At 32.7% G+C, this 27,133-nt stretch overlaps 1 protein-coding gene across 10 annotated transcripts in view; it reads left to right on the top strand.

The window, feature by feature from the left end:
- The window catches only part of LRRFIP2 (LRR binding FLII interacting protein 2), a 57,692-nt gene that overhangs the window by 13,683 nt on the left and 16,876 nt on the right, over positions 1–27,133 (top strand). For 2 of the 10 annotated variants that reach the window (XM_062569506.1, XM_062569502.1), the window contains exons 3-17: positions 5,263–5,349; positions 6,867–6,917; positions 9,757–9,810; positions 11,616–11,681; positions 13,713–13,754; positions 14,619–14,684; positions 16,122–16,196; positions 16,842–16,889; positions 16,974–17,018; positions 18,366–18,413; positions 18,515–18,571; positions 22,515–22,622; positions 25,351–25,395; positions 26,182–26,295; positions 26,725–26,796. In XM_062569506.1, coding sequence (XP_062425490.1) covers positions 5,263–5,349; positions 6,867–6,917; positions 9,757–9,810; positions 11,616–11,681; positions 13,713–13,754; positions 14,619–14,684; positions 16,122–16,196; positions 16,842–16,889; positions 16,974–17,018; positions 18,366–18,413; positions 18,515–18,571; positions 22,515–22,622; positions 25,351–25,395; positions 26,182–26,295; positions 26,725–26,796 — 978 coding nt within the window. The remainder of the gene's footprint in view (positions 1–5,262; positions 5,350–6,866; positions 6,918–9,756; positions 9,811–11,615; positions 11,682–13,712; positions 13,755–14,618; positions 14,685–16,121; positions 16,197–16,841; positions 16,890–16,973; positions 17,019–18,365; positions 18,414–18,514; positions 18,572–22,514; positions 22,623–25,350; positions 25,396–26,181; positions 26,296–26,724; positions 26,797–27,133) is intronic. The other 8 variants (XM_062569507.1, XM_062569505.1, XM_062569508.1 and 5 more) reach the window with 5 other exon arrangements.

Raw genomic sequence — 27,133 nt, 5'->3', positions numbered from 1 at the left:
AGTCCTTTTGTATCTTTTGCTTGCTGTGGGAGTTGGCTGCAGACATCTGAAACAAAGAATTGTAAACCTTTAAGTCATGCAAACTGTAAGATTTTGTTGTTTATATTTTTTTCTAGAAATAAAATTGTTATAGGTGATCAGAGAAAGAGTAGATTCATCAGAAATTAGTACAGAAGAAAGATACAGCTGAGAAGTTTCAAGAAGCATGTTTGGCACATAAGTGATGGTACTGCCTCAGGTCCAGGAGGCAGTTATGAGTGAGGAGGGAAAAGAAGTACAGTAATGAGAATAGCAAATGAAGAAGAAAAGAGCAGCAAAGAGAAATAAAGGAGGACTATGTTTACTTTATAAGAGATGGTGAAATAAACATCATACTGCAGTGTGTAGTAGTGTATTAAGAAATAAGATGAACCTTTTGAAAACACTCATTCTTTGCCACGGCCAGGCTGGGGTTTTCAATGCAGTATCCTGATGACGGAAATGGAACATGGTAACTAGACAGAGGCAGCTGACTTGCTCACAACTGCCATCTTGTGGAAGAGATACCCTCCCTTGCTTGAGCCACATACATACTGGAAAATGCAGGCTTGTAAAAACTGCAAATCCCTCGACTGGTTAGGAGTTGTATATAGTGTTACCCAGGATGACAAAGTGATTTTTAAATGTGTTAAATTAAAAAGTATTCATTTTTTTTGTGGGTGAATGATGTATTTTTTTATTATAGCCTATTTTTTTTGTCCTTATGAAGCTTTTGTCCTGAATCTGAGCTAATTAAGGAACGTACTTCTCTATAGTATGAAAATTAAATACAAGCTACTATCATTTCCTACTGAAATTCTTTCTTGCAAATAATGAGAAGGAGGAAAAACATCTGTCAGCACTACGCAGTTCTGCTTATTCTTGTTCAGCACTGGCTGGGGGAAAAGCTCCTTCCACATTAATTCTATATACTATTAAAGTCTTTCTAATTTTTTTATGCACATCCTTTAAGACTTGGTGAAGGACTGTGAAGATGCTATGAAAAAAAAATGCCTCAAAAAGGGAAGATTCCAGCCTCTAATGATATAAAGGCATTCAACCCCGCATCTGATTTTTTTTTTTCCTTTCTTCTTTCTTTCTTGCTAAAAACATTGTGGATTTAACTGAAGAACTACATACTATCCCTGGAAACTGCAATAAAATGGTTTGAAAGATTTGCAAAAGATTTTGGCAGAGCACATGTAAAAAATGTAAAGGAAGAAAGAAGAAAAATGCAGTAAGCAGAGACAATTTTCTAAATCATTACAAATAGTAATTTTTTTTTAGGTGAAAATAAGGAAATTGGCAGACTGTGTCATCTGTAATGGAAAGAGAATGTTCTATTTTTACCCAGATTTTTAATAAGCATATGCAATAAAATAACTTTAGTAGAAATGATTACTGCTTTTAGCTAGCTTAACTGCTTGAAAACAGCCATAATAGATATATTCTTCTGGAGTAAAATGCTGCTTATGCAGGTGCATTGAAATGCTACTTTTATTTTTGCATATTATAATTTTTAATATCTCTTTTGAAATGAAGAATTACAGAACTTGGCAGCAAATGGGTGCTTTTGTTCTGTTACACAGAGCAGAGCTCAAATCGAAAGAAATGCAGATAGAATATTTGGTTTAAAATCACACTTGTCCTTAGGATAGAAGGTTAAAGATAAGGAATAACGAGTGCGCATTTTTGTACAAAAACCCCAAACTACAGAACAATCCTTGTTTTCTATCCTAATAAAGCTTTGAGTGCTTCTTTGTGCTTCTTTTCTTTTTATCTTCCGTTAAAAGGATCTCATCTTCAGTCCATGTTACTTTTTTTCTTGAATGAATTTCACATAAAATCATTTTGTCTCTACCTTATGGCTCCTCTTTGCTCTGCTAAATGTACAACCAAGGGATTTCTTTCCCTTACAACTGTTCGTGTAAGTATACTAGTGTGAACTTAAGTTTGGAGACCATGTTTCTTGCTTTCAGTATCTAAGAAGTCTCTGTTATCTCATTTCTCTGTAGCAGTTGGAAACTCCCCTTAAAAGCTTTTCAAATGATCTTTTCAAACCTTATATATTTTGGACAGTCCAGAGTGTAATTTTTACTTCAGAAAGTAAGAATTTGATATGTGATCTCACTTTTAAACAAGCTGTGCTACAATTAGATGATACTATAGTGGTGTTTTATTATAACTGCATGTCTATTTTAGAGATTGTACATAGGATAATGAGTGCTGAAACTCTGGCATCAAAACTCCAGTTGCCAGTCCATAGATTTCTAGAACTATGGAATTTCTTAAAAGCAACTCTAGAAAACAACCTTTGTTTTGAGTCTCAAGCTCTTGTGAGCAAGGAATAATGATGTATTTAGAATAATCTTTGATTCAATTGCTAATTCAATTAGGAAAGCATTAGAATGTGACTGACTGTCCTTCTGCTTTTTTATTTTTTTTCCTACGAAATTAGTCTAGATTTCTCTTTCTCTGCCACTTTCATAGTCTGAAATAGCTTTTTGTCTTCAAGGCAATTCTATATGCAAAGCTGCTGCAGCCCTGTATTTCCCTTAACAGATACCTACTGACTTGATTTCAGCATAGTTAAGGATTTTGTCCATGAGAAGTTTGTTAGTGAAGTGAAAGTTTGTTAGTTTATTTCATGACAGTTTCCATGGGCTTTCTTCAGTTACACAACAGGGTGAGTAGCAGAATCCAGGAGGAAAGAAGTATCATTTAAAATAAAAGTTATCCCTTTATTTGTTTTACCTTTGAGTTTCAATTACATGTTTATCAGGATTTTTGTGAATACTCTATGAACAATTTGAGGACTACTCTCTCTAATAATTCAAAAGAGAATAAGGAAATACTCATTGTGGTGGGTGGCCTTTCAAATTTCAGTGTGACTCATCTCATGCCCTAAATTGTAGTGAAGAAAAATCTGTGAACTATACTTTTGTCTAACTTGCCAACCTTTTTGCCTTTTTGAAATTTCCTACTTTTCAAATGAATCCAGTTGTTCAGATTAATAATTAACGTGATACTGAATCGTCAAAGATTTTGCTAAAGCTGTTCTCTAAAAGTGTTCTTTTTCTTCAGTTTCAGGTGTAGTCTTTACAATAAAACCTTTCGTACAATTTTTCTGAATTCTATCAAGGATTTAGTGAATTGTTAGAGGTGGAGTTTCCCCTTTACTGTAGGAACATGGTGAATGTGAAAGTTCAGTCTCTGGCTGTAGGAACAGGAATGAATGGTGAAATGGGAATTGATTTTAGCATTAATCAGTAAATGAATGAACTTTCTATCCTTAACTGTACAGTTAAGTCTTGCCAGAGTGTAAAGGTTGTCTGCATGTGTCTGGGGATCTGTAGACAGAGCTGAAAACAGATGCATCAGCTGATTGATTCCTTGCTCTTTCTATGCTGCCTGTCTGTGTGAAAGTTTATATGCCACAGAAGCTATGATTACAGACAATTACAGAGTAGCCAGTGAGAAAAGGCTTTCTGCTACATAGGAATTCCCTTGTTTTTCTTGTATGTTGTCAATGAGCAGGAAGGGCAGTAGCTTTATGCTAATCAGAAAAATGATTGAATAGTGGCAGTCGGTAATTCTTGTAGTGAGTTGGAATCATACTTCTGAGTATGCAAAATATATAAAACAGTCTCAGTGAGAGTCATTTAAGTTAAGACAAACTACTTTTAAGTAACAGAGTTGTTATGTCTTTGCATTCTTTCTTGTTATTTGATGGATATTTTTATACATGTAGTTTAATTTAAACTGAGTTAAATACTTACTCCTTTTCCCTGAATCATAGTAAAGATAGTGAGTTATTTCTGATTGTCATATGTGTTTTATGTTTCTAATATTTTATATAAATCTATGCAGTGATAATGGCAAAAACAGAGAAAAAAAAACCTTAATCCAAAACCCTATGGCTATTCTTATTTTAATAAGTGCTATACAATTAAATGCTTTGGCTATCAGGAGTTTTGAATTTTTGATTGCTGATGTTTCTCAGTTTTTAATTAACACTGGATAGACAAATGAACTTTTTTTGTGGCAAACCTTACTTCAGTGATTTAGTATTTCAAGAATTTAACAGAAATTTTTCATCATTTTGTTATCCAAAAGTGAAACAATTGAGCTTGTATTTTCCTCGGCTTCTAGCGTTGTCAAAAGCAAATCATCTCATGTAATTAACTGATTAAATTTGAAGTAATATTTGCAGTCTGAAAGACAATGTATCTCTTTAGGGTGATGCTGAATAGGAAGGGGAAAAAATATACAGTGTTATTTGTGGGAACTGTGGGTTTTACAAGCAGCTGTGATCTAATGGCTTACTGCCACTGAAAAGGGGGAGATCTCAATACTATGCATCCTACCCTTTGTGTTTGCTGGATCTGGTGTTTATAAGATCCTTCTGCAATCCAATTCAGTTCACTAATGCAGCAGAAAACTACTTATTTGGGGGTTTTGTTGTTGTTGTTTCTACTTACTCTAGTGAGTTAAATCAGCTCTCAGCAGATCCCAAATGCTGTTGTGTCTGAATAAGTAGTTGAGAGTGTAAGGCCCAGAGTGGAAAGGTGTGGAACTCCTCTTTTGATGGTGAGTGATCTAGTCACTCATTGTGGAACTGTAGCCCTATATTTGTCTTTCTCTATTCCATTTTGTCCAGTAATTGGTTTTATTTTATGATTGCTGTAATTCCACCCTCTAATTGATTGTGGCTTTTTAAAATCATTCCAAATGAGACCAGAGCCTTTTAATGTAACATGAGCAGCAGTGGTTTAAAATCTTTACATTTTGGGTTTTTTTGATTTTTCTTTTAACATCTTTCTTTGTCCCAAGATCCTGTAGTTGCTTACATGTCTATTTAATAGTATGCTAATGCACAAGACAACAGATTTCAAGTGCTGGAGTTGTGTTTTAAGTAAGGAGCTGGGAGCATAAGGCCCTGAAGGGAAGGGTGAGGAACTCGGATTAAATCAACAGGATTGGCATAAATATAAGATTTTTTTTTTAGTCATAGTAATGTTTATTAGCTCTTTTTTATTAACAACTTGTAATACTTTTGACTAGTAATGATATCTGTAAAGACTTAGGTATTATTTTCTTTCTGAAGTTTTGTCTGAGAACTCTAATCTCTTGAGTATTTATTATGATGTTAGAATTTTAATTTATTTTTATGAAGAGATTACTAAATCGAATACTCAAATCATTGCACAAAATAAACTTTCTGTATTTTCAAATTGCTTTTAGGCAGAAGCCAGACTTGCAGCCAAACGAGCAGCTCGAGCAGAAGCAAGAGATATACGTATGAGAGAACTGGAGCGACAGCAGAAAGAGGTAAATTATCATGAATTACTAAAATTCTTATATATTGTGTCTTATTTCTATACTTGCATTGGATTTTGTCTTTCAATGTAATTCAGCTATATGCTGGGCTTTTTCAGCATCAGGCAGCTGTTACCTTCTCTCGCTTCCTCCTGAAGCTCCTCATTCCCCATAGGTTATGCATCTAAAAGGATGACTTGCTTCCTGTTTACCTGTGGTAGTACTTCACAAAATATTAATGTGAACATTCCTTTTTGAATATCATTAATAAAGAATACCATACAATCAGAAGATCTGCTACATGAAATAGGCTGCTAGTACTCTTGCTTTAATATGAGAAATAAAACGTTTTTAATGTGATTTTAAAAATTCTAGCTTTACAGGCAAAATCAGGTGTTTGAATGTTCTAACAAATGCCATAAATTCAACACTAACAAGCAAAATTGGACAAGGATGAATCTAAATATCTACCTTTAAATGTTTAAAGGGCTGAGGTTTGTTCTTACTACTGCGTATTTGATTTTAAGTGAACAGAAAAGAACATAGTAGTAATGTCCACAAATGAGGCGTGTACAAATAATGTTACATAGAGAACTGTTTTCAACATCTAATACATGAACCAAAAACAGCTAATTGCTGTTTGGATTTGATTTGCTAGATTCATTTCTAAATTAGCTGATGATCTTTTTCCTACCCTCTCCCTCCCCATACACACACTTTTATATGAACAATGACTTATGCAAAAGTGGTTTCTTTGCCTGTTGTTGCTGTGCAAAAGATTCATATAAATATGGATAACTGACAACAATCATGAACATGACTGTATCTAAAATGTGCACTGCCTAATGTGGAGGTAAAAAAACTACAAAGATGTAGAGATAATCATTTTTCTTTATTTTTTTATTTATAACTTTTTTTTTGTAATTACTAATACTTAGTAGTTGAGTAATTTGGATATGTGACTTAGCATGTGCAGTTTTCAGTCAGTTTCTGTCATTATGGGTTATACTGGAAATGTTCAGAAAGAATAAATATCTATTGTTAGGATGTTCATTTAAAACAACTTAGTAGCATTGCAATAATATTTACACATGCCATTGCCTATTACACCACACATCTCCTAAGAAAGTTTGCATTTCCTTTTTGGAGCAAGAAAACTAAAAACTAGGTTTCTGGCAGTTTTTGGTTATATCATGGTCGTTACAATTAACTCACATTTTTGACTTGCCAAAAGAATTGGAAAATACTTATTTATTGTAATTGCATTGAAATTGATGTAAATGCTGATGGATACTTGCTGTTTTGGTGTGATAATAAGGAATACAATTGATTTTAAAAGGTATTATTTTCTGTGACTCTATTCCAAACCTTCAGTATTCTAAATGTTACAGGTATTCTTCTGTATAAGATTATATGAGAATTAACTCTAGATTATTTCAAATTTTTTACTTAGGAATACCATTTTGTATGGTGACTAATCTGTATTCAAAATGGTTTGTTTTTTGTTTTTTGTTTTTTACATTTTATAGTTTTCTCAGCGTTCATATGATAGAAAATGGGCTCATATCCAGAAATGGATGGTAGGCTGAAACCACGTTGTGCATGTTTTTGCCACTTGGAGAACTAACACAGGATTTGGAGAAAGTAAATTATTAATGATTTGTATTGTGCCATTTCAGACTGTTTCTTATCACTGAAAGTAAATAATTCTGTATGGATGTGGATATGCAGGATGTTTTACAGAAGCAAAAGACAAATATTAAAATGAGATGCTTTCCTTGTAATGAAACACTTTCTACCATGTATTGGGTTAGTCATAAATTATATTTAGAATAAAACTACTTTAGTTTCATTCTAAGTAGACATTTCTTTTTAATGATAAATATTTTTATATTAATTAATTTCTAATTTTTTTACGTTAGCATTGGCAGATTTTCATTTATGTTTGTTTTTCTTTGAGCAAGGTGACAAATACTAATTTTTCACTGGTGATTAAATCACTTCTATGAATTACAAAAATTGTTTTTAATCATTTAAAAACAAAAGACATCTGATCTTCTCCTGCCCCTTTAAAGAAAATCTAAATGACATGCACAGGCTTACTCTTGCATTCTTTTACTCCTTGCCCCTAGCTTCTAATTAATGATGATAGAATGGCTGTTTATTTAGATTAAATCTTCTAAGTAGGAAGGCGTAGAGGTAGCTACCTTGCAATCTAAGGAAGCTACTGTTCAGTGTGTTCATTTGGTCAGACATATGTTTTGAGAGTTTAAAAGGGAAATGTTCGTGGTTCTTCAGAGGGGTTTTTTGTTTGTTTTTAAGAAACTTTTCATTATACAAGTGTTTGAATTGAGATTTAAGACATGCCAAAGCTTAACATAATTTCAAATGGTTCAAACTACGTTACAGTTAATCAGCACTTCTCTTGAGAAATCTTAGAACGGTCATTAGTAATTTTATTTGCAGAAAATTTTGCAGACTTCATACTGTCTTTTTGCCCAGCTGACATTTGTATGCATGGTAGATTTCGTGTCCCTCTTGCAAAATTACTCATAGGCTTTCTGGTAGTGTTTGGTACAGTGCACTTTTGAATGTTTTCTTTGCTGAAGAGCAAGGGTTTCCAAACTGCACAGTACGTATGTTCATGAGCAATCTCACTTCAAAATTAATGCTACCCTACTTGAATGTCAGCCCCTTCTTCTGCTCATAAGAGCCTCTTCTGCTACAGGAAGTTTCTGGGCAAATGTGGATTAAAAAAAAAAATCAGGAAACCTAACCTCTGTTGTAGATAATACACATATTTCAAATCTAACTTCCTAGAAGTTGGGTTTGATAGTGTTAGCAGTACCTATCTGTTTTCAATATACACTGTAATACTGTATTTATCATTTGAAAATAATAGGCACTTAATACAGGCTTACTGTTTTCTGATTGTATGTCAGGAAGACACTTGTTGGTTACCCTAGGTAAATCACCCTTTGTAGCAAATTGTGTCAGAATCTGAAGTCCTGCATGATAGGAATACATTATTAGAGTGCTGGGGGAAAGACCAGTGGTTATAGACATAATTAAGAGGAATCCTGAGTAAATAGCAAATACTATGAGTCTTTAGGCAACCATTCACAAATTGTCTGCATGCAAGATGTGAAAAATTAGTAACAAATTAGATACTTGCCCATTTCAACTTCAGGCACAAAGCATGTTTAGAATCAGCAGTATACAAGGTGTTAGAATGCTATGTAGCATAAATCATTTTAAACCTCCAAATAGAGGGGAGAGATTAAAATATTACAAAATTGATCTCTCTGTGGTAAGAGGTGGTACAAAGATAGGAAATATTTTTATTGCAGAGTGTTAACCAGATCACTTGAATAGTCGCATATAGTATTAAACAACTTAATGTATCTAGTGATAATATAGAAAGCAACTATGTGACCGTAAGCGGTAAGAAAGCCAGCTATTGGCTTCAGGTTTCACGACCCGAGGCTGAGCTTTTAACTCTGAAAATACACTGCTTACAATCTTTAGAATGTTTGGCATAATGTAAACTATAGTGAGTAAGTCATTTTAGGAAGGATTGCTAGTTACAGAGTCTGTTCTGGCTTTAAAATGGGATAATTGAGAATTAAACTATTCCTTAACATGCTTACATCCTTAACATATTGTAACTAAAAATGAGAGAAGCTTTGACACTTAAAGCATTTTTCCCCTTAGTTTAAAATCAGTTACTTGTATTTTTGTCTTAATTTTTCTCACAAATTCCCTTGTTTGAAGCAAAATGAACTTTCCTCAGTCCTTCAACTAAACAAAGGCTATTAAGGAGTCTCAACTACCCATCTATCCCCAAGGTTCTGAGGTACTATTTTCTGAGCTACGTATAGAACACATAATAGATCAATTTGCTTAAGAAGCTTTGTTTTTAAAATAAGGAACAAATAGGTGAAATATGTATTGGGAAATTGAGGATGAAAGTGTGTACTGGAAGCATCTATATTTGGGCTAAAATACTTTTTAAAAATATTCACAGTCTAATTTTAATAATTCTATAGTAAATTTTATACTAATCTATTTGTAATTTTCTAAGGCTTTTCATTTTGTTTCATGAAGTTTGACTTTAACTTCTAACTTTAAAAATATAGGGGTTTTTTGCACTTAATGCAGTAATCAGAAAAAAAAGATTATCTAACAATCAATTGTATCAAATCAACTTTGTTTCATTTTTTTTTCCTCATGAAGTGTGGTTTAAAAAAAAGGATAAAAACACAATTCTTCTGATGTGGATGAGTTCACTTCTTAGAGTGTGTTATTCCAAATAGTACATGGCATTGGAAAAACTAACAGCATGTTGCTCACTTTCACTTGCTTTATTTAGTCATTTTATTTTTTTCATGAAATAACTCTACATTTCTTCTCTCTCAGGAAGATTCAGAGAGGGCCAGGTATTCTCACCGGTCCAGTCGACATTCATATTTGGTTTGTGTTCAAAGTGTATATTTTTCCCATTCCATCATGTCCTTTAAAAAATACATTTCGTCTGGATTTCGGGTTAATTTTCCTAGGGAACAGATGATGCTTTAACTTCAAGTATTACGAGTCTTAGGGTCAGATTTTAAATTACATGAAATATTAAAGTTCATCCTGAGATTTTATTTCCCTCTATATTAACAAGGTAATTTATGTATTCAATCTTTGGGTTTGAAAGCAATCTCTGTCATCATGCTTTAATTCTTTGAGTTTGTATTATACAATACATGAATTATACATATATACATATTGGGCTTTTTTCTTTTATACGTGTAAGTATTTTTAGTATGTGCTTGTGGCTGAAAAGAAATGAATACATGTTTGGGAACAGCTTGGAAAAATATGTCATTCAGGCATGGATTATTTGGAATGACTTGTATTTAATAAGTGTCATCTTTTAGAGTTATTCCAGTTTAATATCTTGTGATTTTTTTTTTTTTAACTTTAAATAAAAATTGTACTTGCTTAGGCTTCAGATATCTTCAGGTAGTGAGAATTAACCACCTTGTCTTGAAATGGTAGTGTATTAAATCTACCATAAGATACCTATAGAAATTGTCAGTTGTGTTATGGTTACAGCTACACATTGAGTCTCATAGTCAGATGTGAAGCTGCTAGTCTAGTTTAGGTAATAATGCTCTAATATGAAAAAACCTCCCTTTCCCAATTTCCGTATCTGTCTTAAAATTTGCTGTTTTGCATAATTTCTATTATGTAAAGTAAATACTACTATTTGTAACTCAATCATCCTATGATCAATGACTCTTACTGAAAATGAGTAATACTATTTTGTAACTTGGGTTTTCATTTCAAATTGATGCTAGTGATGATAATCTGCACTGTGCGTCTTTTCTTATACTTTAGGTACTATCATGTTTTTGTAATGTTTGTAAAAGAAACAGAAAGAAGCAACTTAAGACAAAAAGAATATGATATAATGCAGAGTTTTATTTCTTTGAGAAGACTGTGGGAACATATTCATTAATTGTAAAGCCTTATCTGAATGATGCAAGGTATCCCAAACCCTGCTAACAGAAATGCTGTAGTGGCTTTTCTGTATTCTTTTTATGTCATATATGGTTTTATTGCAGAGTAAGAATCATTTTCCTGTTTTCCATAGATTTGTGTGGAAGCAGGCTTTCATTGATACATATACCAAGAAAGAGAGAAATTCTAAAATCAAAGGGATTTTCTGTTTACTTTGGAGAATAGAATAAGCTGTTTCTCTGCATGGCTTTAAGGAAAGCCTTGATTGTATTACTAAGAGGGTTGAGCTGTTAAATGTAGTCTTTGGTTAGGTAAATTTTGTGTAACATCTTGTAAACTCTATTGTTAAGTAAATGCTCTTGCAATTTTTCATACAGGTATTCTCACCAAGTAAATCTTTTCAATTATCAAATGTTGACTACTTTGCAGACAGTAATTGGTTTACAGAAAAATAATGTAGTGTGTGTATTTATAGACTTGTGAATTGGTATTTATTTGGTGAGATGTGCTCTTACCTTGGTTCCCTTAACACATAAATTAAGCCAAGTGAGAGAGTAAGAATTCATCCTTGACTAAAGAATGTGACTTGAACACATAGTTGATAAAACTGGGCTCAATTTTCTGTACTTACTCAAAATTTCTTTACAAGCGGATCAGTTATTTTGTGCCTTTTCAAGTGAAAATTAGCAGTTACCTGTATCTGCCTTTAGAGCACTATTTTACAACATTTTCTGTATTGATGTCATCTTTACAATTTCATTCTTAAGAGTTCCTTGGATGTCGGTGGGTCACACAGGAGCAGAACAAGTGTGTCCAGAAGGAGAGATCTTACGGTGTGTGGCGTAGAACAAGCATGCTTTGATATGCTCACATTATAATGTTCTCTATGTCTACTCACCAAAAGCAGTACTTTGGTGTTTCCTTATTAAAAAAAAAAAAAAAAATCTATTGGACTGTTGCAATGCTTGGTATAATAATGTAGCACTTTCTTCATCACAGCAAATTTGAGGGCTCTCATAAAACTTGTAGCTCGGAGGTAACCTCAAGTTGAAGTTTGAAGGGAATAAGTAGTCCCTCCCATCTGTATCTTCTAGTGTCTCCAAAAAGGAAGTAGAATGAGATGGCAAAGGTTGTTTATCATTGTGTTTGGTACAAAGGTGTTGCTGAAAGTTCTGTCAGGAAACCTTTCTTCCCCAAAGTAGCATATTACTATGCTAGTTGTGTTATGCTATCCCACAGTAAAGGTAAAATTAAAAGAAATTTCACTTTGTTTCAAAAATGTATTTTTTCCTATATATTCTGTAGTATTTCTAATTCCTAATTTAGACAATTTATCAATAAATATTTACGTTAAAAGTATTTGTTAGTAAATTTTTAACTTATATTTTTACCTAACTATAAATCATTAAATGGGGTGATGATAACAGTTATGAGTTTGATCTGGCTTCATTCTCTGAAAGAATGGTTGCTCTGGTTGGTCATCTGTAGTTAATAATTACAGATTTAAAACTTATTTAAAAAAAAAACTTGGCTAAGTTGGTTAAAAAAGGGGCAGAGCCCTGTGGATCCTGGGTGGAAACACTTTTAGCAACAGAAGAAGGCTTCATAGGTTATAAATTAAATGAATTAATAAATAATATCAGTGTTATTTCATATATGATAATATATTTGCTGTATTGACATAATAAAAATAACATGAACTGTCATGAAAATAGTATGTTATATTAATTAAATCTGGTCTGTATTGGTTTATAAACCAATATAAAATGTACAAACAAGGAATTTCAGATGTTATTCTGATTTTTAGGAGGACAATTCAGACATAAATAGATGAGAGGTAATTGGTTTTGTTGTAGTCCTCACAGTAGTTTTCATCTTGAAAAGGACATCAGGTGTAGCTTTAATGTGCTGTTAGTATAGAGTGTAATGTTGATATCATGTTCTCAAACTCTCATTAATCCTTCAATTTCCGTGTTTTGTTTCCTTTTTAAGAAAGCTTAGGACGATACTGAGTAACGCTTTGTAGTATGCATTAGTTGCAGCTAAAATAACTAAGATTTGTCTGTGAAATTTAGAATGAAATCAACAGAACAAGCTTGCTTTAAACTTAAGATTTATATGTTGAAAAAATACAAAAGTATAAATTCTGCAAATTTTGTCATTGTTGAATGAGAACAAACACGGAGGTAGTAGCAAAGCTATTATTGCAAAGCTGTTTTCCCGAATACGATCGGGAGTTGTGGAATCTGGTAGGTCGAAAGGAGTGAGGCTGCCACAGCTCCGTGTTCCTAGACTCAGCCAGTAGTAAACGTGAGCGTTCGTTCCCAACAGGCACGCACATAAACACACGTGCAATATTTATAAGCAAATACACACAACTGGCCACCGATCAGTGTGGACAAACACTCAGCACTCATGCACAGAGCACGAACAGCCTTATCCTGTTCTCTGCTGGCTAGACAGGGTGAAGGCCTGCTAGTGGGAAATACATACATATATGCAAGGTGTACCCCTCCAGCAACTGGCCTTAGCTACTCAGTCTATTCAGTAACTGGCCCTGGACCTCCACGCACACAGATTAGAGAGCCTTCTCATCCAGGAGAATAGTTAGAAGTAGAGCTTAACAAAAAGACTCAACAGATTGTGTTGGCCAGGTGCAGGGCATGGCCAAAAAAAGGTCCAGCCTAGAAATGCCTTTAGTATGGGATAAATGGCATACTTTCATGTATGATTTTTTTCATACTTAGTAGAATATGTTTTATTTTAATTATTTAAGTTTTTAAATTGATTCTTTAATAATACCATGGCATTTTTATCTCCTTTTTTGAATGTTAGTATTTTAATTTCTTTTTCTTTTACCTCAGTATGACAGTGCTAAGGATAGAGCTACAAGATACTCGGTTCCTGTATGTTAATACTGCGCATGTCTTTATATGAGTGAAGGCTGCATTTGTGCATTTGTGTGCATTAAGTTGTAATGATACTGACTTGCTACTTTCCAGAATTGAATTAAAAAAAAATTGTACTATCAGACTTTCACATCTAGAATAATAATGCCGTCCTAACACTTTACCTAGAATGCATGTATAAACTTTCTCTGTGGAAAAAAATCTAATGAATTCACACATTACAGATAACAGATAAATAATAAAAAATGCTTACGCACAATAGCTATTTCAAAACTTTAAATGTAATCAAAGAGTTATTTCATTCTAGAGAAAATGCAGGTTGTTTTTATAACTTTACTTAAAAGAAGATTCCTTCTCATCATTATGAATGATTAAAAAAAAAAAAAAAAAAAAGTAAAGAATGATAATAGTGAAATATGTCACATTCTCATTGGAATTATACCAAGTAGGATTGGTATGCACATCTCCTCAAGCAAAGACAAGCACTAGCTACCACTAAAAACAATATAAAACCATTTAAAATGCTGAATTCATGTAAACACCACTGTTACCTGAAATAGCTGTGGATAGGAAAACATAATACGATACTAATCTGTGACGTTAAGCATTTTTAGTTTATATAGGATTTATTTTTTTGAAAAATTTGAATACTGCCTTAATCCAAGATAAGGATTATTGTAACTTCACTTAATGGTTCTTTTCTGTCCAGTGATAGAATATTAGTCTAGTCATGTAATTATAATTTTCTATGGCTTTTCCATTGTAGTTGATACATTTTTCAAGTCCTTATGCTTTCTCTGTGTTTTAAGATTGAGTATACTGTTATATAGTAGTATTAATTTCTAAAATTTTTATTCTTAGAGTTATGCTTACAGTGAATCTCATAGTACAAAGAAGAAAACTGCTTATTCTCATAAAGATTTCCTGGTTAGTTATCAAAAGAGTATCTATTACAAATACACTAATTGTGTGGAGTTGTCTACTAATGTATAAGTTTATTAGCTTGTTTACGCATGCATATATAAATTTAAAGAAAAAAGAAACCTCTCGTATTGACCAAATTCTGATCTGAATTTGAGTGTTTGAAACGGAATTCATGTCAGTGGAATTAGAATGAAACTCAAGTAAATTCAAATCAGATGCTAGTGGAGTCCTTTATGAAGGCTTTTAGGATTACTTAAAAATGGCAGTTCTGTGGATTAAGATTTGTTCAGTCAGGATAGAGGTGCATGTTTTATTATTTCGTCCCCTGTCAGTTAGAGATATTTTAAATGCAGATGTGGAATAGAGTAAAGCACATTGAATTTACCATAAGCTTTGAATTTATCCCAATAAAGTGTTGAAAAGTCATTTGGACTACTGTTATCTTCAGAAAACTCTTCTAGAAAGTTTAGTGTATAACATAAATTAATTTCCTGGTATGACATTCGTTTTGGGGGAGATACAGTTTTTTAAAAGGATTTGACACTGCATTAGCAGTTGCTTCAGGGGTAGAAGGAGTTAGAGCAGGAATGAATGCTTCTGTTGAGACAAGGCTGGAATTTTTATATTTACTTTTAATTATTTATATTACAGTATTTCTCTGTGTTTTGGGGGGATACTATTGCAACCAAATATTCCTTGCTGTTCCCTCCCTCTCTTCTTAAATAAACATGTAACGTGAATCTTTGTGCCCCATGGCTGATTGAGATATGAAACTCTAATTTTGGTGCATACTCATCTATGGGTGTTTTGTTTATGTGTACATAAATTTCTTCTCACATATACATGTGTATGCTAATATATGAGGTGTGTCTAAAAACAGTAGAAATAAGCCAGAAATATAATTGCTAGACTTTCAGCATTTGTGCATGGGGCAGAGAGCAGTAGTAAGGCACAGACTAATACTGATCACACAAATGTCCATCCCCTATTAAATTCTTACAAATTTCTGTCCTCTGCCCCCCCCCCCCAAGTTCTGAGTCAATATGCTATCTATTGGAAGAAAGATCAAAGAAATAATTGTACTAATCATTAGCGAGTTTTGTCAAATGTTTTTCATATGCTTCATGCCTCACTTTCCATGATTTATATATACTTTTCAGCATTTTCTTATTTATTATGAAGGGAAAAATACAAAACCATTTAGTTTGATTGGATAAGACATGAAAATTACAGAAATTGGTGATTCTTGGCACACTTAAATTTTTTTTTGTGCTTTATTTGCTTCAGAAAGCTAAGTGGACTTTAAATCTACCATAAGGAGAATTCTTACAACTTTCTGTGCAATTTACAAGCTTGGGAATGTTTGGGAAATATAATAGAACTTTTCCTGAGATCTTTAGATACAACTTCTGTTTTTGTGTGTGTTTTCTGTTTTTCCAGAGTGGCATTTACCATGATCAAAGAAATTATAGCAGCCTTAGATATAGTAAACCAATATCTTCCTACCATACTCGGGTCTGTCTCCTTTTCCTATATTCGTATAAGATTATATAGTTGTTTTTTTTCCTGTTTCCTCATGCTTTATAAAGCAAATCTTTCTCCTCCCTTCTATAACATTGCAAATGATTACAACTAACAGTAATTGCAACTTTATTTTTTGCTTTTTAACTATTTCTTCTTGTAAAGCAAGTGTATAACATGTAAATTGTTGTTCTGCATACATGGAGATTTAGATTTAAAATGTCTTGCATTACTGTAAATATATATAATATGTATATTATAAAATATGTATATGTATATTAAAACCCCTAGCTGCTGTGACACTTACTTTTAAAAAGTCCTATTTTTGAACATCTAACTTAAAAATGAAACAAGACTGTTAAACATTTAGCATCAAAATACTACTTTCTTCTATAGTAAAATAAATAATAAACTGATGCTCTGTGATGAGTAGTACCTACAGTAATTTCAGCAACTGTTGTGGTCAGGTTAACTAAGTAGCTAAAGAAAACTGACATATCTTTTGATAGCTATTTAATTTCTTATCATACTCTTATTTAGTGTTTTAAAATTCAGAACTTTTTTGCTGAATGTAGAACAATAGATGCATTCACTATACGCAGAAGAAACATTTGACTTTCTCTGTTCTTCACACTGCAGTCGTCTTCTCTGTGCAGTGATCCAGGGGCAACTACTAGGAGTTACAGGGTTAGTACAATGTAAAGAATGTTTTACTCAACATTAGACATTTTAACTGCCCTCATAAATTTAAAAATACATTTCTCGTTATAGGTTTCTCCTTCTGTAAATACTGGTTTGATAAGAAGTACCAGTTTGGTTCGTAAGCACCATTTGCATGGTTGCCTTAAATTTGTGTTGTATGGCCGTGTGGATTGAGCATAATATATTTGCATTCTTTCCATATTTTTAAATAAAGCTAAAGCTTATCTCTCATTTTGGAGAGGCCTTCAGGTTAATGCTTTCTAATATTGCTAGTTTTCTTCCTTAAATATTTTGGTAATTGCTACTTTGCTAATTTTTGTGGACAAGCATAAAGTTTATAAATACAATTCTGATAAAGAACAGTGGGGTTAGAACAAGCTAAGCAAGGCATATTAAAGAAAAAATGTATGTATAGTATTAAAAAATCTAAGTTTCAGTATAAGCAAAAATTTGAATAGGCAAATCACTGCCTTGAGGTTACAGAAATTTGTGGTAAGTGCACTTTAAATTCTTTCAGATAACATTTAAGATTAGTAATCATACAAAAATATAAGGTTAAAAACCTAATCTAAATCTTTACAGATTATTTAATAGCCAGCAAAGCTTTAAGAATGAGTAAGATAGCTTTACAAAAAATGTAGTAGTTATAGTTTTTCAAAAAAAAAAAAAAAAAAAAGACATGGATGCCTAGAGCAGCTACAATAATTCCAGTCCAAGTTAGACTGCCATTTGAGAAGTGCTAATGCTTCATAAGTAAAAAGTCAAGTATTTTATGTCCCATTTTACACTCAGATTGGAAGCAGAGATAATTTACTTTTTTTTTTTTTTTTTTTTTTTTTTGCTTTTTTTGCATGTTCTGGAGAAAGCGTAAGATGAGTGATGAATGTGAGCATAGTAACTGCTATTACATGTAAATCTGCTTTGGTTAGAGATCTCTTTATACAGACGAAAATGCAAAATGAGACTGAAAAATTATTTTTTAAAATTGTTGTCCAGAGGTATTTTTATTACTCTCTGCATAGTTATATTTCAGCCTTGCACTCCTTCAGGAAAATCTGCATGGTTGAGAAAAAAGTAAAACTGATAAGGGTAAAATATAGCTTCAATTCTCGGAGTGATTAAAATGCTGGAATAGTGCAAAAATAAATCATGCTTTAAATATTTAAATTTTTGGGGAAAATAGTCAAACAGATACAAATTTTTAAATTGATATATTATTTTTCAAGGAAAATCGTAGATTTATATTTAAAGTAGAATTCTCTAATAGGTGGAGGAAATCCTGCTGGAAAATTTTTAAAAATTGTTCTTCATCCTTTCAAAAAACAGCGTTAAGGGAAAAATGCATTGATAGGATAAGATAATAAGAGAGATTTCATTGCTCAGTACCTTACAGTGCATAAGAATGTGACAATTATTTCCAAGGCTAAATATATAAAGTGTTCCATTCCCTCTATTTCTCAGGCATCTTTATGTGGTGATGGATTGCGTAGCTCATATAGTTCTTGTACTGTAAGTGTAATAAGCTTTTGGTCATTTCTTTCAAAATTTTTGTTTTATGGAGATTAAAATAGATGAAAATCCTGAAAATTTCCTTCATTGCTTTTCTTTAGCCATCTGAATACAGTTGTTACTCTTCAAGAGCAAGCTCAATTCGAAGTAGTCCTGTGGTGAGCGTTCCTCTTACATGTTTTACTGAGTGCTTTGGTACTAACACACGGCAATTACGAGTCTTTGTACTGTGGATCACTTTACTGATCATCGTATAGATGAGATTTTCAGTTCTACCTCAGAAAAATAATTTGTCAGAGATTTGTTAAAGCTTTGGCAGTAAGAATAGCACATCCCATATTGCTTCTATATTTTGCTAGATATTGCTTAAAAATTTTTGTAGTGGATAATCAGAAATTATATAAAACTGAGTATAATACATTGTTGGGGTCAGCACCTCACATCACGTTTGTGCTAGGCAAGCCAAAGAGTTACCACAATGTGTGGAGAAGTCCCTCTTTTCAGGAAGAGGACAAATGCAAACAATGCTGTACTGTGCAGTAAGAAGTAGCTGGCTCACTTCTCCGATAATCAGGGTTCTGAAGTGGGAGAAGTTTGTTTCCTGATCTGTATCGTTTGAAGCCATTATTCCAAAGATGTTTTCTTGTGCAAAGTGTTTTCCTGCAAAGTGAGTTAAAATAGTTTCACTATGTTTCTGCCTCTGATCATTTGTGATGCTACACACAAAAATAGGTCAGTGTTTTGGTAGGGGTTAAATTGAAATGTTTAGTCTTGTTTTTATATGTTCTTTGCATATTGTTAAGATTATTAGAGACAAAACAAAAACAAGTTTGTCAGAGACTGAATGTTTTTTCAGCCACAGTGCACCTCAGAGTGAATTTTTGAGGTTTTGAAAAGAAAGAGAATTTTGTTGTTGTTGCTTTATGACTTCCAAAACCTAAGAGATATTAACATACCTCTCAGGTCTCTTCAACTATGAAAGTATTACTATTTAGCTCCTTGGTTTCTCTTAAGACATTTCTTAGACTGTACATATATGTGTGGGTGTACACATCTCTTGTTTCAGTGCAGTATTTTTTTCAGATCTCAGTTTTTGTAATGCTATTAATGCCGAAGTACACTAATGAATGTTTAACAGAACTCAGAATATTTGTTTAATATATTGAATGAAATAAGTCTGAAAAGGCTATTAGCAAACTAAAAATCCTTTTTATCACTTTTTGCTGTCATTGTGGGTAGCTCATTGAAAGTGTCAGCTGAAAGTGTCTCCTGTCAGAATAGGAGAGAACTCGAGCAGACTGTTTAAATACTGTTTAAAAACAGTGTGAATTGGTGGTGCTTCTCAGTTTTAAAAAAATATCAACTCCAGTAAACCCATTGAGAAAGATACAGTAGAAGTAGAAAAGGCATAGAAGTAAATATTATACGGTAATAAGTAAGTATATACAGTAAGTATTATCAGAAGTATAGACTGGCTACCTTCCTAGTAGAGGATAAATAGGACTCTTGAACTTGGGGGAAAAAAATATATCCAAAAGGGGAGACTATACAGTAAAATTATCGGGTCACAGATTTAGATATGTGGTTCATTCAGCGTATAATGTAGTTCTAGAATTTATTCAGGGATCTCGAAGTATCTTTGGTAAAGCTGGAATTAGACAAACTCCTGGAGGACATATGCATCTGGTGCTTCCCCTAGTTTGTAAGGTCAAGCTGATAATTTCTAGAATCTAGAAGAGTTTAAAAGGGGATGATCAGTCCCTAGGTACTGCTGCTGCTTATGCTAGTTTTAGAGGTTGCACTGCTGGCTGCCCCCTGAGAGAGGGGATGCTGAAATAGAGAATGCAGCCTAATGCATTGTGGTAGTTCTTATGTTTTCTTATGGTGATTTTGAAAATGTTTTCACTTGTGTGGTCAATTGTAATGAAGCAAGTCTGTACTTTGGGAAAAGAAAAAACAAACTCTTCAAGTAATTTTTGTGTAAGCAGAGAAGCAACATTTTTTTTTCCATTAAAATTTGAACATTAATCTTGATTCACAAACTGAAGTAAGTTGTGATTATTCCTGTGCAATCCTCTGCTTGATATGCAGAGAATAAGTGAATTAGACCCTTAATAATGTTTACTGGTTTTGTAGCCATTCTTTTGTTTTTGAGGATTTTTAAATGTAAACCATGTTTAATGCTTCAGACTTTCAACATGTCTCTTCCATTTTTTAAGGAACTTCTTTTTCTGCTTCTGTTCAGGAAAATTGTATCTGAATGTCTGTTTTCAAGTATGCATTATTCATTTTGTTCCCTTTTTTAGTATGTTTTAACTATAAGCTTTTCCGTACTTCTTTCCATACAGGATGGATATCATTATTCACACTGTGCAAATTATTTATGCAGAATAGGCAAGCCTTGGATTTCAATCCAACAACTGTAATTATATAATACAAATTATTGATCTATAATATAAATTACTACTTTTTAAAAATAAAAAAATATTTTTAAAACTAATGTTGTATAGATTATCAAATAGAGAGTACTGCATCTGGTAATCATGCCATACAAGGTCTGAGGGATAGTATGGTGAGCTGAGTTGCATGCTTGTATTTGAAGTTTTTCTCATTCTTTAATTTTGTATTAATTGTTGTATTTAGTGTATTGCATGCTATTCAACAGCAAAGATACGTCTTTGGCAAATGAAGAAGAGCGCATTGTTGTCATAGATTGCATTTGCAGCCCTTATCTTGCTTTCTTTGTTCTTCTGCTTGGTTTAAGTGCCTGTTTATGTAGGCAGAACTCTATAGCATGTTTAGAGTTTCTGAAATGCAAATGAAAAAATAAAGTTGAGCCAGATTTCTGATTCTGAAAAAAATAACAATTGTTTTAATGAAGATACTATTTAAAATGTAGGTGTAACTGTAGCAGGAAGATCTGGAGCATTGAAGTTCTGTTTTCAGTTTTGTCTGTCAGAAACATAGCAGTGGTGAAAGCAGACTCTGACCTAAGCATGTTTGACTTGAGACACAGGTGTTCATCAGGGAATTATTTTATATGTTAATAGTCACTTTTGTGTAAAAGAGATCTCACTGTCTTTTAGTCAGAATGAGATCAGATTACATCAGTCATGTATATAAAGTACAAGGAAGTTCAGAATTATTTCTTAAATTTGTTAAAAGAGGATGAAGACAAATTTTCAAACTGATATGCATTTGAAGACTTTTTCATATAAGCACTTTTAAAAATAAAGGTAGTGTTCACAATACACTTCTGCCTTTGGGGATAGAATTTTAACATTAGTTTTATTTGATAAATACGTGTGTCTAAGTACTATTTTTTAACCTGAATAACATTTATTTAGTCAAATATTTCACTAGATTTCCTGTGGCAGTTGTAATGCAGTTAGATTAGATATATTGTGCCTTGTTCACAAGAAGTGCTGTGTAGTATTGGTGTTTTTTTCCTCATTTTTTAGGTGCCTTTCTGACATACAGCTTTGGGGATAAAACTTTTCTATTGTAAAACTTCTTAAAATTTTGAATAACAGGAAGCCCTGACTGTGTTTGCAATTAGTAGTGTTGTGCTTGTAGTGATCAGAAGAAGAGATGAGATTTGCAGAGAAAAGTGATAACTTTTTATTTATCAGCTTGCTCTGATTATACCATCTGATATTACGATCTACAAACCTTATTTTTAAAATATGTATGTGTATTTTTTCTAATACCAAATCCCTTTATACCTATTATTGTACTCTTATTTTGTATTACACCAAGTGAGAAAAGGAAATCAATAAATGCTTATTGCTGTTATATAGTTTTTAGATACTTTAAACTTTAATATACATACGAAGGAAGTGTTTAAAAATTACGTATAGACATACTAGCCAATGTATTTGTATCGGTGTGGCTCATGTATTATTCATGTAGATGCATTTAAAATATCAAAAATCAAAAAAATATTATTTTGTAGATATTGTTAAAATCTTAGAAATACAACAATGAATTGCAATAGCTGAAATTTAAATTATGATTTAGTACACTTTTGTAAATGAACTTTTATTAATGCTATGATGTCACTTTCAATTTTTCACCCTTCTCCCTGTCTGTCTGTTGAAGTCCTCTGATTTTTCTGATCAAAGTGAAACTGCTGCTGACTATTTTAGTCGTTCCAACCGCAGGGGAAGCATTGTTTCTGATACAGATGATGTCCAAGGTTTGAATAGTGTGAGTGTAATGCTTGATACTGTGTTATGGTGAATGCGGCAAACTAACACATCACGATTTTTCTTTTCATATTTAAGAGAACAAATACTGTAAAAGAAGTCAGAGTTATTTAATGGGAGATGCCTTTAAGTTGAGAGATTGGGGTTTAATTCAAGCTGAATACTGTTTTTATATAATGTCAGGAGTCCTTGAATTTCAACTGTTTTATATATAAATGGTCACATTTATGTAAAAGATAACTCTCTGTCATTTAGTGAGAATGACATCAGCCTACAACATTCATGTTTATCAAGTACGAGGAAGTTCAGAATTAGAAGCCCCTGAATTTCAGGGACTCCTTTTAATTTTGTCTTTGCATGCTGCTTTTATTTTAAAGGAATTTTGCCTGTTGCTAGAAGCATGTGATAAGCACTTCACATTTTATGTTGTGTGATGAACTTAAGCATCTCTGAAATGTAAAAATATTTTTTGTGGAAAACTAATATATAGTTTGTGTATTTTTTGAATACTATTTTATTTTAGTGACAAAACTATATTCTTGGACGTGTGCTCTCTGTAATACATTTTAGTGTTCTTCTAGCCGAGATGTGATTTTTGTCATGATCGTGTTATTGGAGCATTCATTTTTTGGCTATGCTCTTGCACTGAATCCCAAGTTAGTCAAATGTTACAGGAAAATTATACTTACAGTTCTCCTGTGCATTCCTTTAGTCTGTTTGCAACAAACCTACCTGCCTTCTCTTTATTGCTGCAAATAGTGCTAGAAGTATTTGTTACCTGTAGTCAAAATTTGGGGGTTTTCTAGTGGAAGAGACAGGAAAATTTCTGTTTTTATGCTTGCCTTTGAAATAAGGAGAAGTGAGAAATAGTCTTAGACCCTTAAATCTGCAGAATTAGAAAGCTGTGTAGTCTGTCATCAAGCATTCTTTGGATGATCACCAAGAGACCTATTTTTAAGAGATATGTTTCTTGAATGTGAGATCTTTGAGAGTAAAAAGTCTAAGATCTTTCTCAGGCAAAAGATAGAAAAGGAAGAAATTACATGCTGGAGAGAATGTATGTATTGCTGAATTATTTCTTGTGGTCTTCTACATGCATTCAAAGACTCTGGTACTGACGATTAGTGTTGAATCCATAATCTTTTTTTAAAGGATCTCAACACCAAGTGGTAGTCAGGCAGTCTTCCTCTGCTCTGTTCTTTCAGTAACCTGTGGAAAGTGGAACTATCTGCAGTATTTCAGTAACACTCAATACAAGCTACAGTGACTGCTTTTCTGTACTAATTTTGCACAGGTAGAAAACCTCCCCATCTCTTCTTCCCTCTCATGAGGGAATAAGGTGCTCAGGAAAGCTTGCTGATTTATTTATTTATTCAAGAAAGTCAGCTAGATGAAGCTACAGCTAACCTGAACTCATGCTGGCAATGGTCCTGTTTTGGATGGGAGACCAAACTAAATGACTTCCCAAGTGCCCTTACAGGCACTGTTTCTGTGATTCTGCGTTTAGATGGTTTAGTACTCTTAGTGCTTCATAACATATATTATAATGATACAGGTTATTTATTATTTCTGCTTGCTCAAGTGTAAGGAGACCAGTCATTTCTCTAGTTTAAATTTTAGCTCCCCCGCCCTTTCTCCAGTAAAGCTACTTTCCTGCAACTGATGCTCTACTAAGAGATTAAGTGTGGAGACCGAGATCAGCCATGATGCTATTTTTCTCAGTTGCTTTTCTTGTTGTTGTTGTAGTTATTATTTAGGTTCTAAATTTATATATTGATTTGTTTTAACTTATTCCTTGTGGATATTTCATATTAATTGGATTTTTCACATCATTTAGCCATCACAGTGGAATAGAAGGAAAAAGAAAGATCACATGAAGTGAGCTTTATTTTCACAGTGGTTGTAGCACGCTTCCAAATCACTTCTCCCTGGGCTGGGAGAAAAACAAGTGTTTTTGGAGAAGTGAGATATTAGAGGTATCATGCTGAATGTGTATATGAATGAGACATAGAAAATATGTCAACATGTTATGGCTTTTGTTTTGTATAACCTGTTTTGATTCACAGGAGTATTGAAAATAAGAAAAACTATGATGAAAGTTTGGAATATGAGAGCTTCCTACCTAAGAATATAGGGGATATATTTAAATTTGTTCTTTTTCTCAGGTTTCAATGCTTAAAATATGAACTGAAATTATTTAATAGGTTGCTGTTAATTAATACATTTCAGTCATGTGCTCACCTGAGTTGTTTTTGTCCTGATGTAATTGCTAGTTTTACCAAAGAGTTTGATAATGAACATGTTTTCTAATAACTGTCATTCACACTGGTGTCACTAATAAAATAAACTGCACTTGCATGAAGTTTTCCATTTATTATAACACAAAGTGTTGTAGTCATTACAGTGTTGAAATTTAAAATGCTGAAACCTGTTTTGTTGTGCAGTACTTTAATTTTAGCATTGGCTTTTACCGAAACTTTCTTTAAAGTTTGAGGTTTTTATTATTTGCATTTACTTTGCATTTAAAGTATAAAACTACTGTTCTTCTAGATGGATTTCCCTCACCCCACCCCCAACTCCAATCCCTACCCTTGGTATTTTGATCTTGATTTTTTTTCATTTGTTTATTTTTTTTAAATATTTCTCAGTGTCTTTAAACAGAAGATGGTGCTTCAGTAGTCCTTCATCACAGAAAGTATCTTGTGATTACTTCTCCTTTTCTCTTTCAGCTGGAAGAAAAGAGTGAAAAAACACATTTGGAAATGTATTCAAGGGTAAGAACTTTTAATTAAAATATTATTCAAAGTCAGTGTTCACCATTAATTCACAAGCTTTGAAATAGTTCTAGAAGTTGAAATGCTACATGTTTTTAGTAGAATGTAATTTAGTAGTTTGATAGATCTTGTAAGGTGATAATCTTAGAACTACATTTTTACCTACCAAAAATTAATGGATTTTGGACCTTTTATTTACCAAGAAAAGAATTTTATTTTTGTTTACTTTTAACAAGAACTTTTCTTATATAAGTCACTATATGTAAGGAAATATTCATCAGAAAAGGTACAATTTTAAGAGAATAAGACTGTAAAAATTCAGGTAATGGATACTATCGGAGACATTCTTCTGAATGCTATTTGCAGAAATTAGAACTTTTAGAAATGTTTTGAACTTCTATATTTTTCCAACACTACAAGCCCCCTTATGACAGTCTTCAGAACAGAGCACTCAAAAGTGAAATGTTATGATGAGTCATCTAGGCCTTCTCTTAGCTGTTACATAATCTCAAGGTTCTGTAAGCTTCTCATAAATAAAGCAGATGACAGCAAACAGAAACCAAGAAACCAATTTCACCAAGAAAAAACATAGTAAGTACTGGAAAGTAATCAATGGAAAATACTATCTATAACCTAATATTAAGAAATGGTAAAAACAAGAAGGAAAAAGGTGTTCTGTGACTGTAAAAGAATTTATAAAGAATAAGGTCAAATTATTTGAAATAAGAGGTTATCACTTGAGAAGTCACAGTATGGTTCCTGATACAGTGTCTTCTGCTTTTTAAGCCATCATCTCGCAATTCAGTAAGTGCATCTCCTCTGAGTGGCAACTCATCTAGAAGAGGAAGTGGAGACACAAGCAGTTTGGTGGATCCTGATGCCTCCCTAAGTGAACTACGGGTAAGCTGCATTATTGGAAAATCTTGAGCTAGTTTAAAATTGTATTTATGATTAGGAGTAATTATCTTTGATATCAAACTTAACTTTTTTTTAGTAGAAGGAAAAGGTATGAAATATAATTTTCAATCTGAGGAAATTGTTTTGTTTTTGTCATGATAATTCTATAGGTTATGTTCATAAATATGATGTTGACAGCTTATATAAAATTATTTATCAAATTTGAAATAGTTTGCTGTCTCTGAAGAATTTTGATTCTCTTGGCTTGGATTCAGTGATACAAACAAAACATTGTGAATTAAATAAAATTTCTGTGAGTTATTGCAGGCTTTGGCATTTGACAGAAATGCATGGAAATCTTTTTAATGCTCGTTCAGCTATAAATTATTTCCCCGTACTACTTATACAATGGTTCATTCCTATGTCCTGCAGGATATCTATGATCTTAAGGACCAGATACACGATGTAGAAGGGAGATACATGCAGGGACTTAAAGAACTAAAGGTATCAGGGCTTCTCCCAAGCATGCATTCTGTATGGTTTGTGGGTAATGGAGATGTCATTGGTTTCACTAACTATGTAAAGCTTTACTAACTAGTTTTTTAAATTTCTTTAAAGCATGTACCTAACAATTAATGCATAGAGCACATCATTAAATTTATCATGTGGGTAAATTTTTAAGATATACTGCCTCACTGTACATTTAAAATCAAATGTTAATTATTTGGCTTATGTGAAAATAATACTAAACTTTCTTTTAACCAGGTGTTTTCTGGCAAGATAATGAAAGGTTCAATCTGTATTTTTAGTGTATTTTTCAGTACTCGCAATTTAATGGAGA

The sequence above is a fragment of the Rhea pennata genome, chromosome 2 (assembly GCF_028389875.1).
Source record: "Rhea pennata isolate bPtePen1 chromosome 2, bPtePen1.pri, whole genome shotgun sequence".
In the NCBI taxonomy this organism is placed as follows: Eukaryota; Metazoa; Chordata; class Aves; order Rheiformes; family Rheidae; genus Rhea; species Rhea pennata.
Note: the sequence above shows the minus strand (reverse complement) of the source record. Positions and strands in the feature narration are given on the sequence as shown.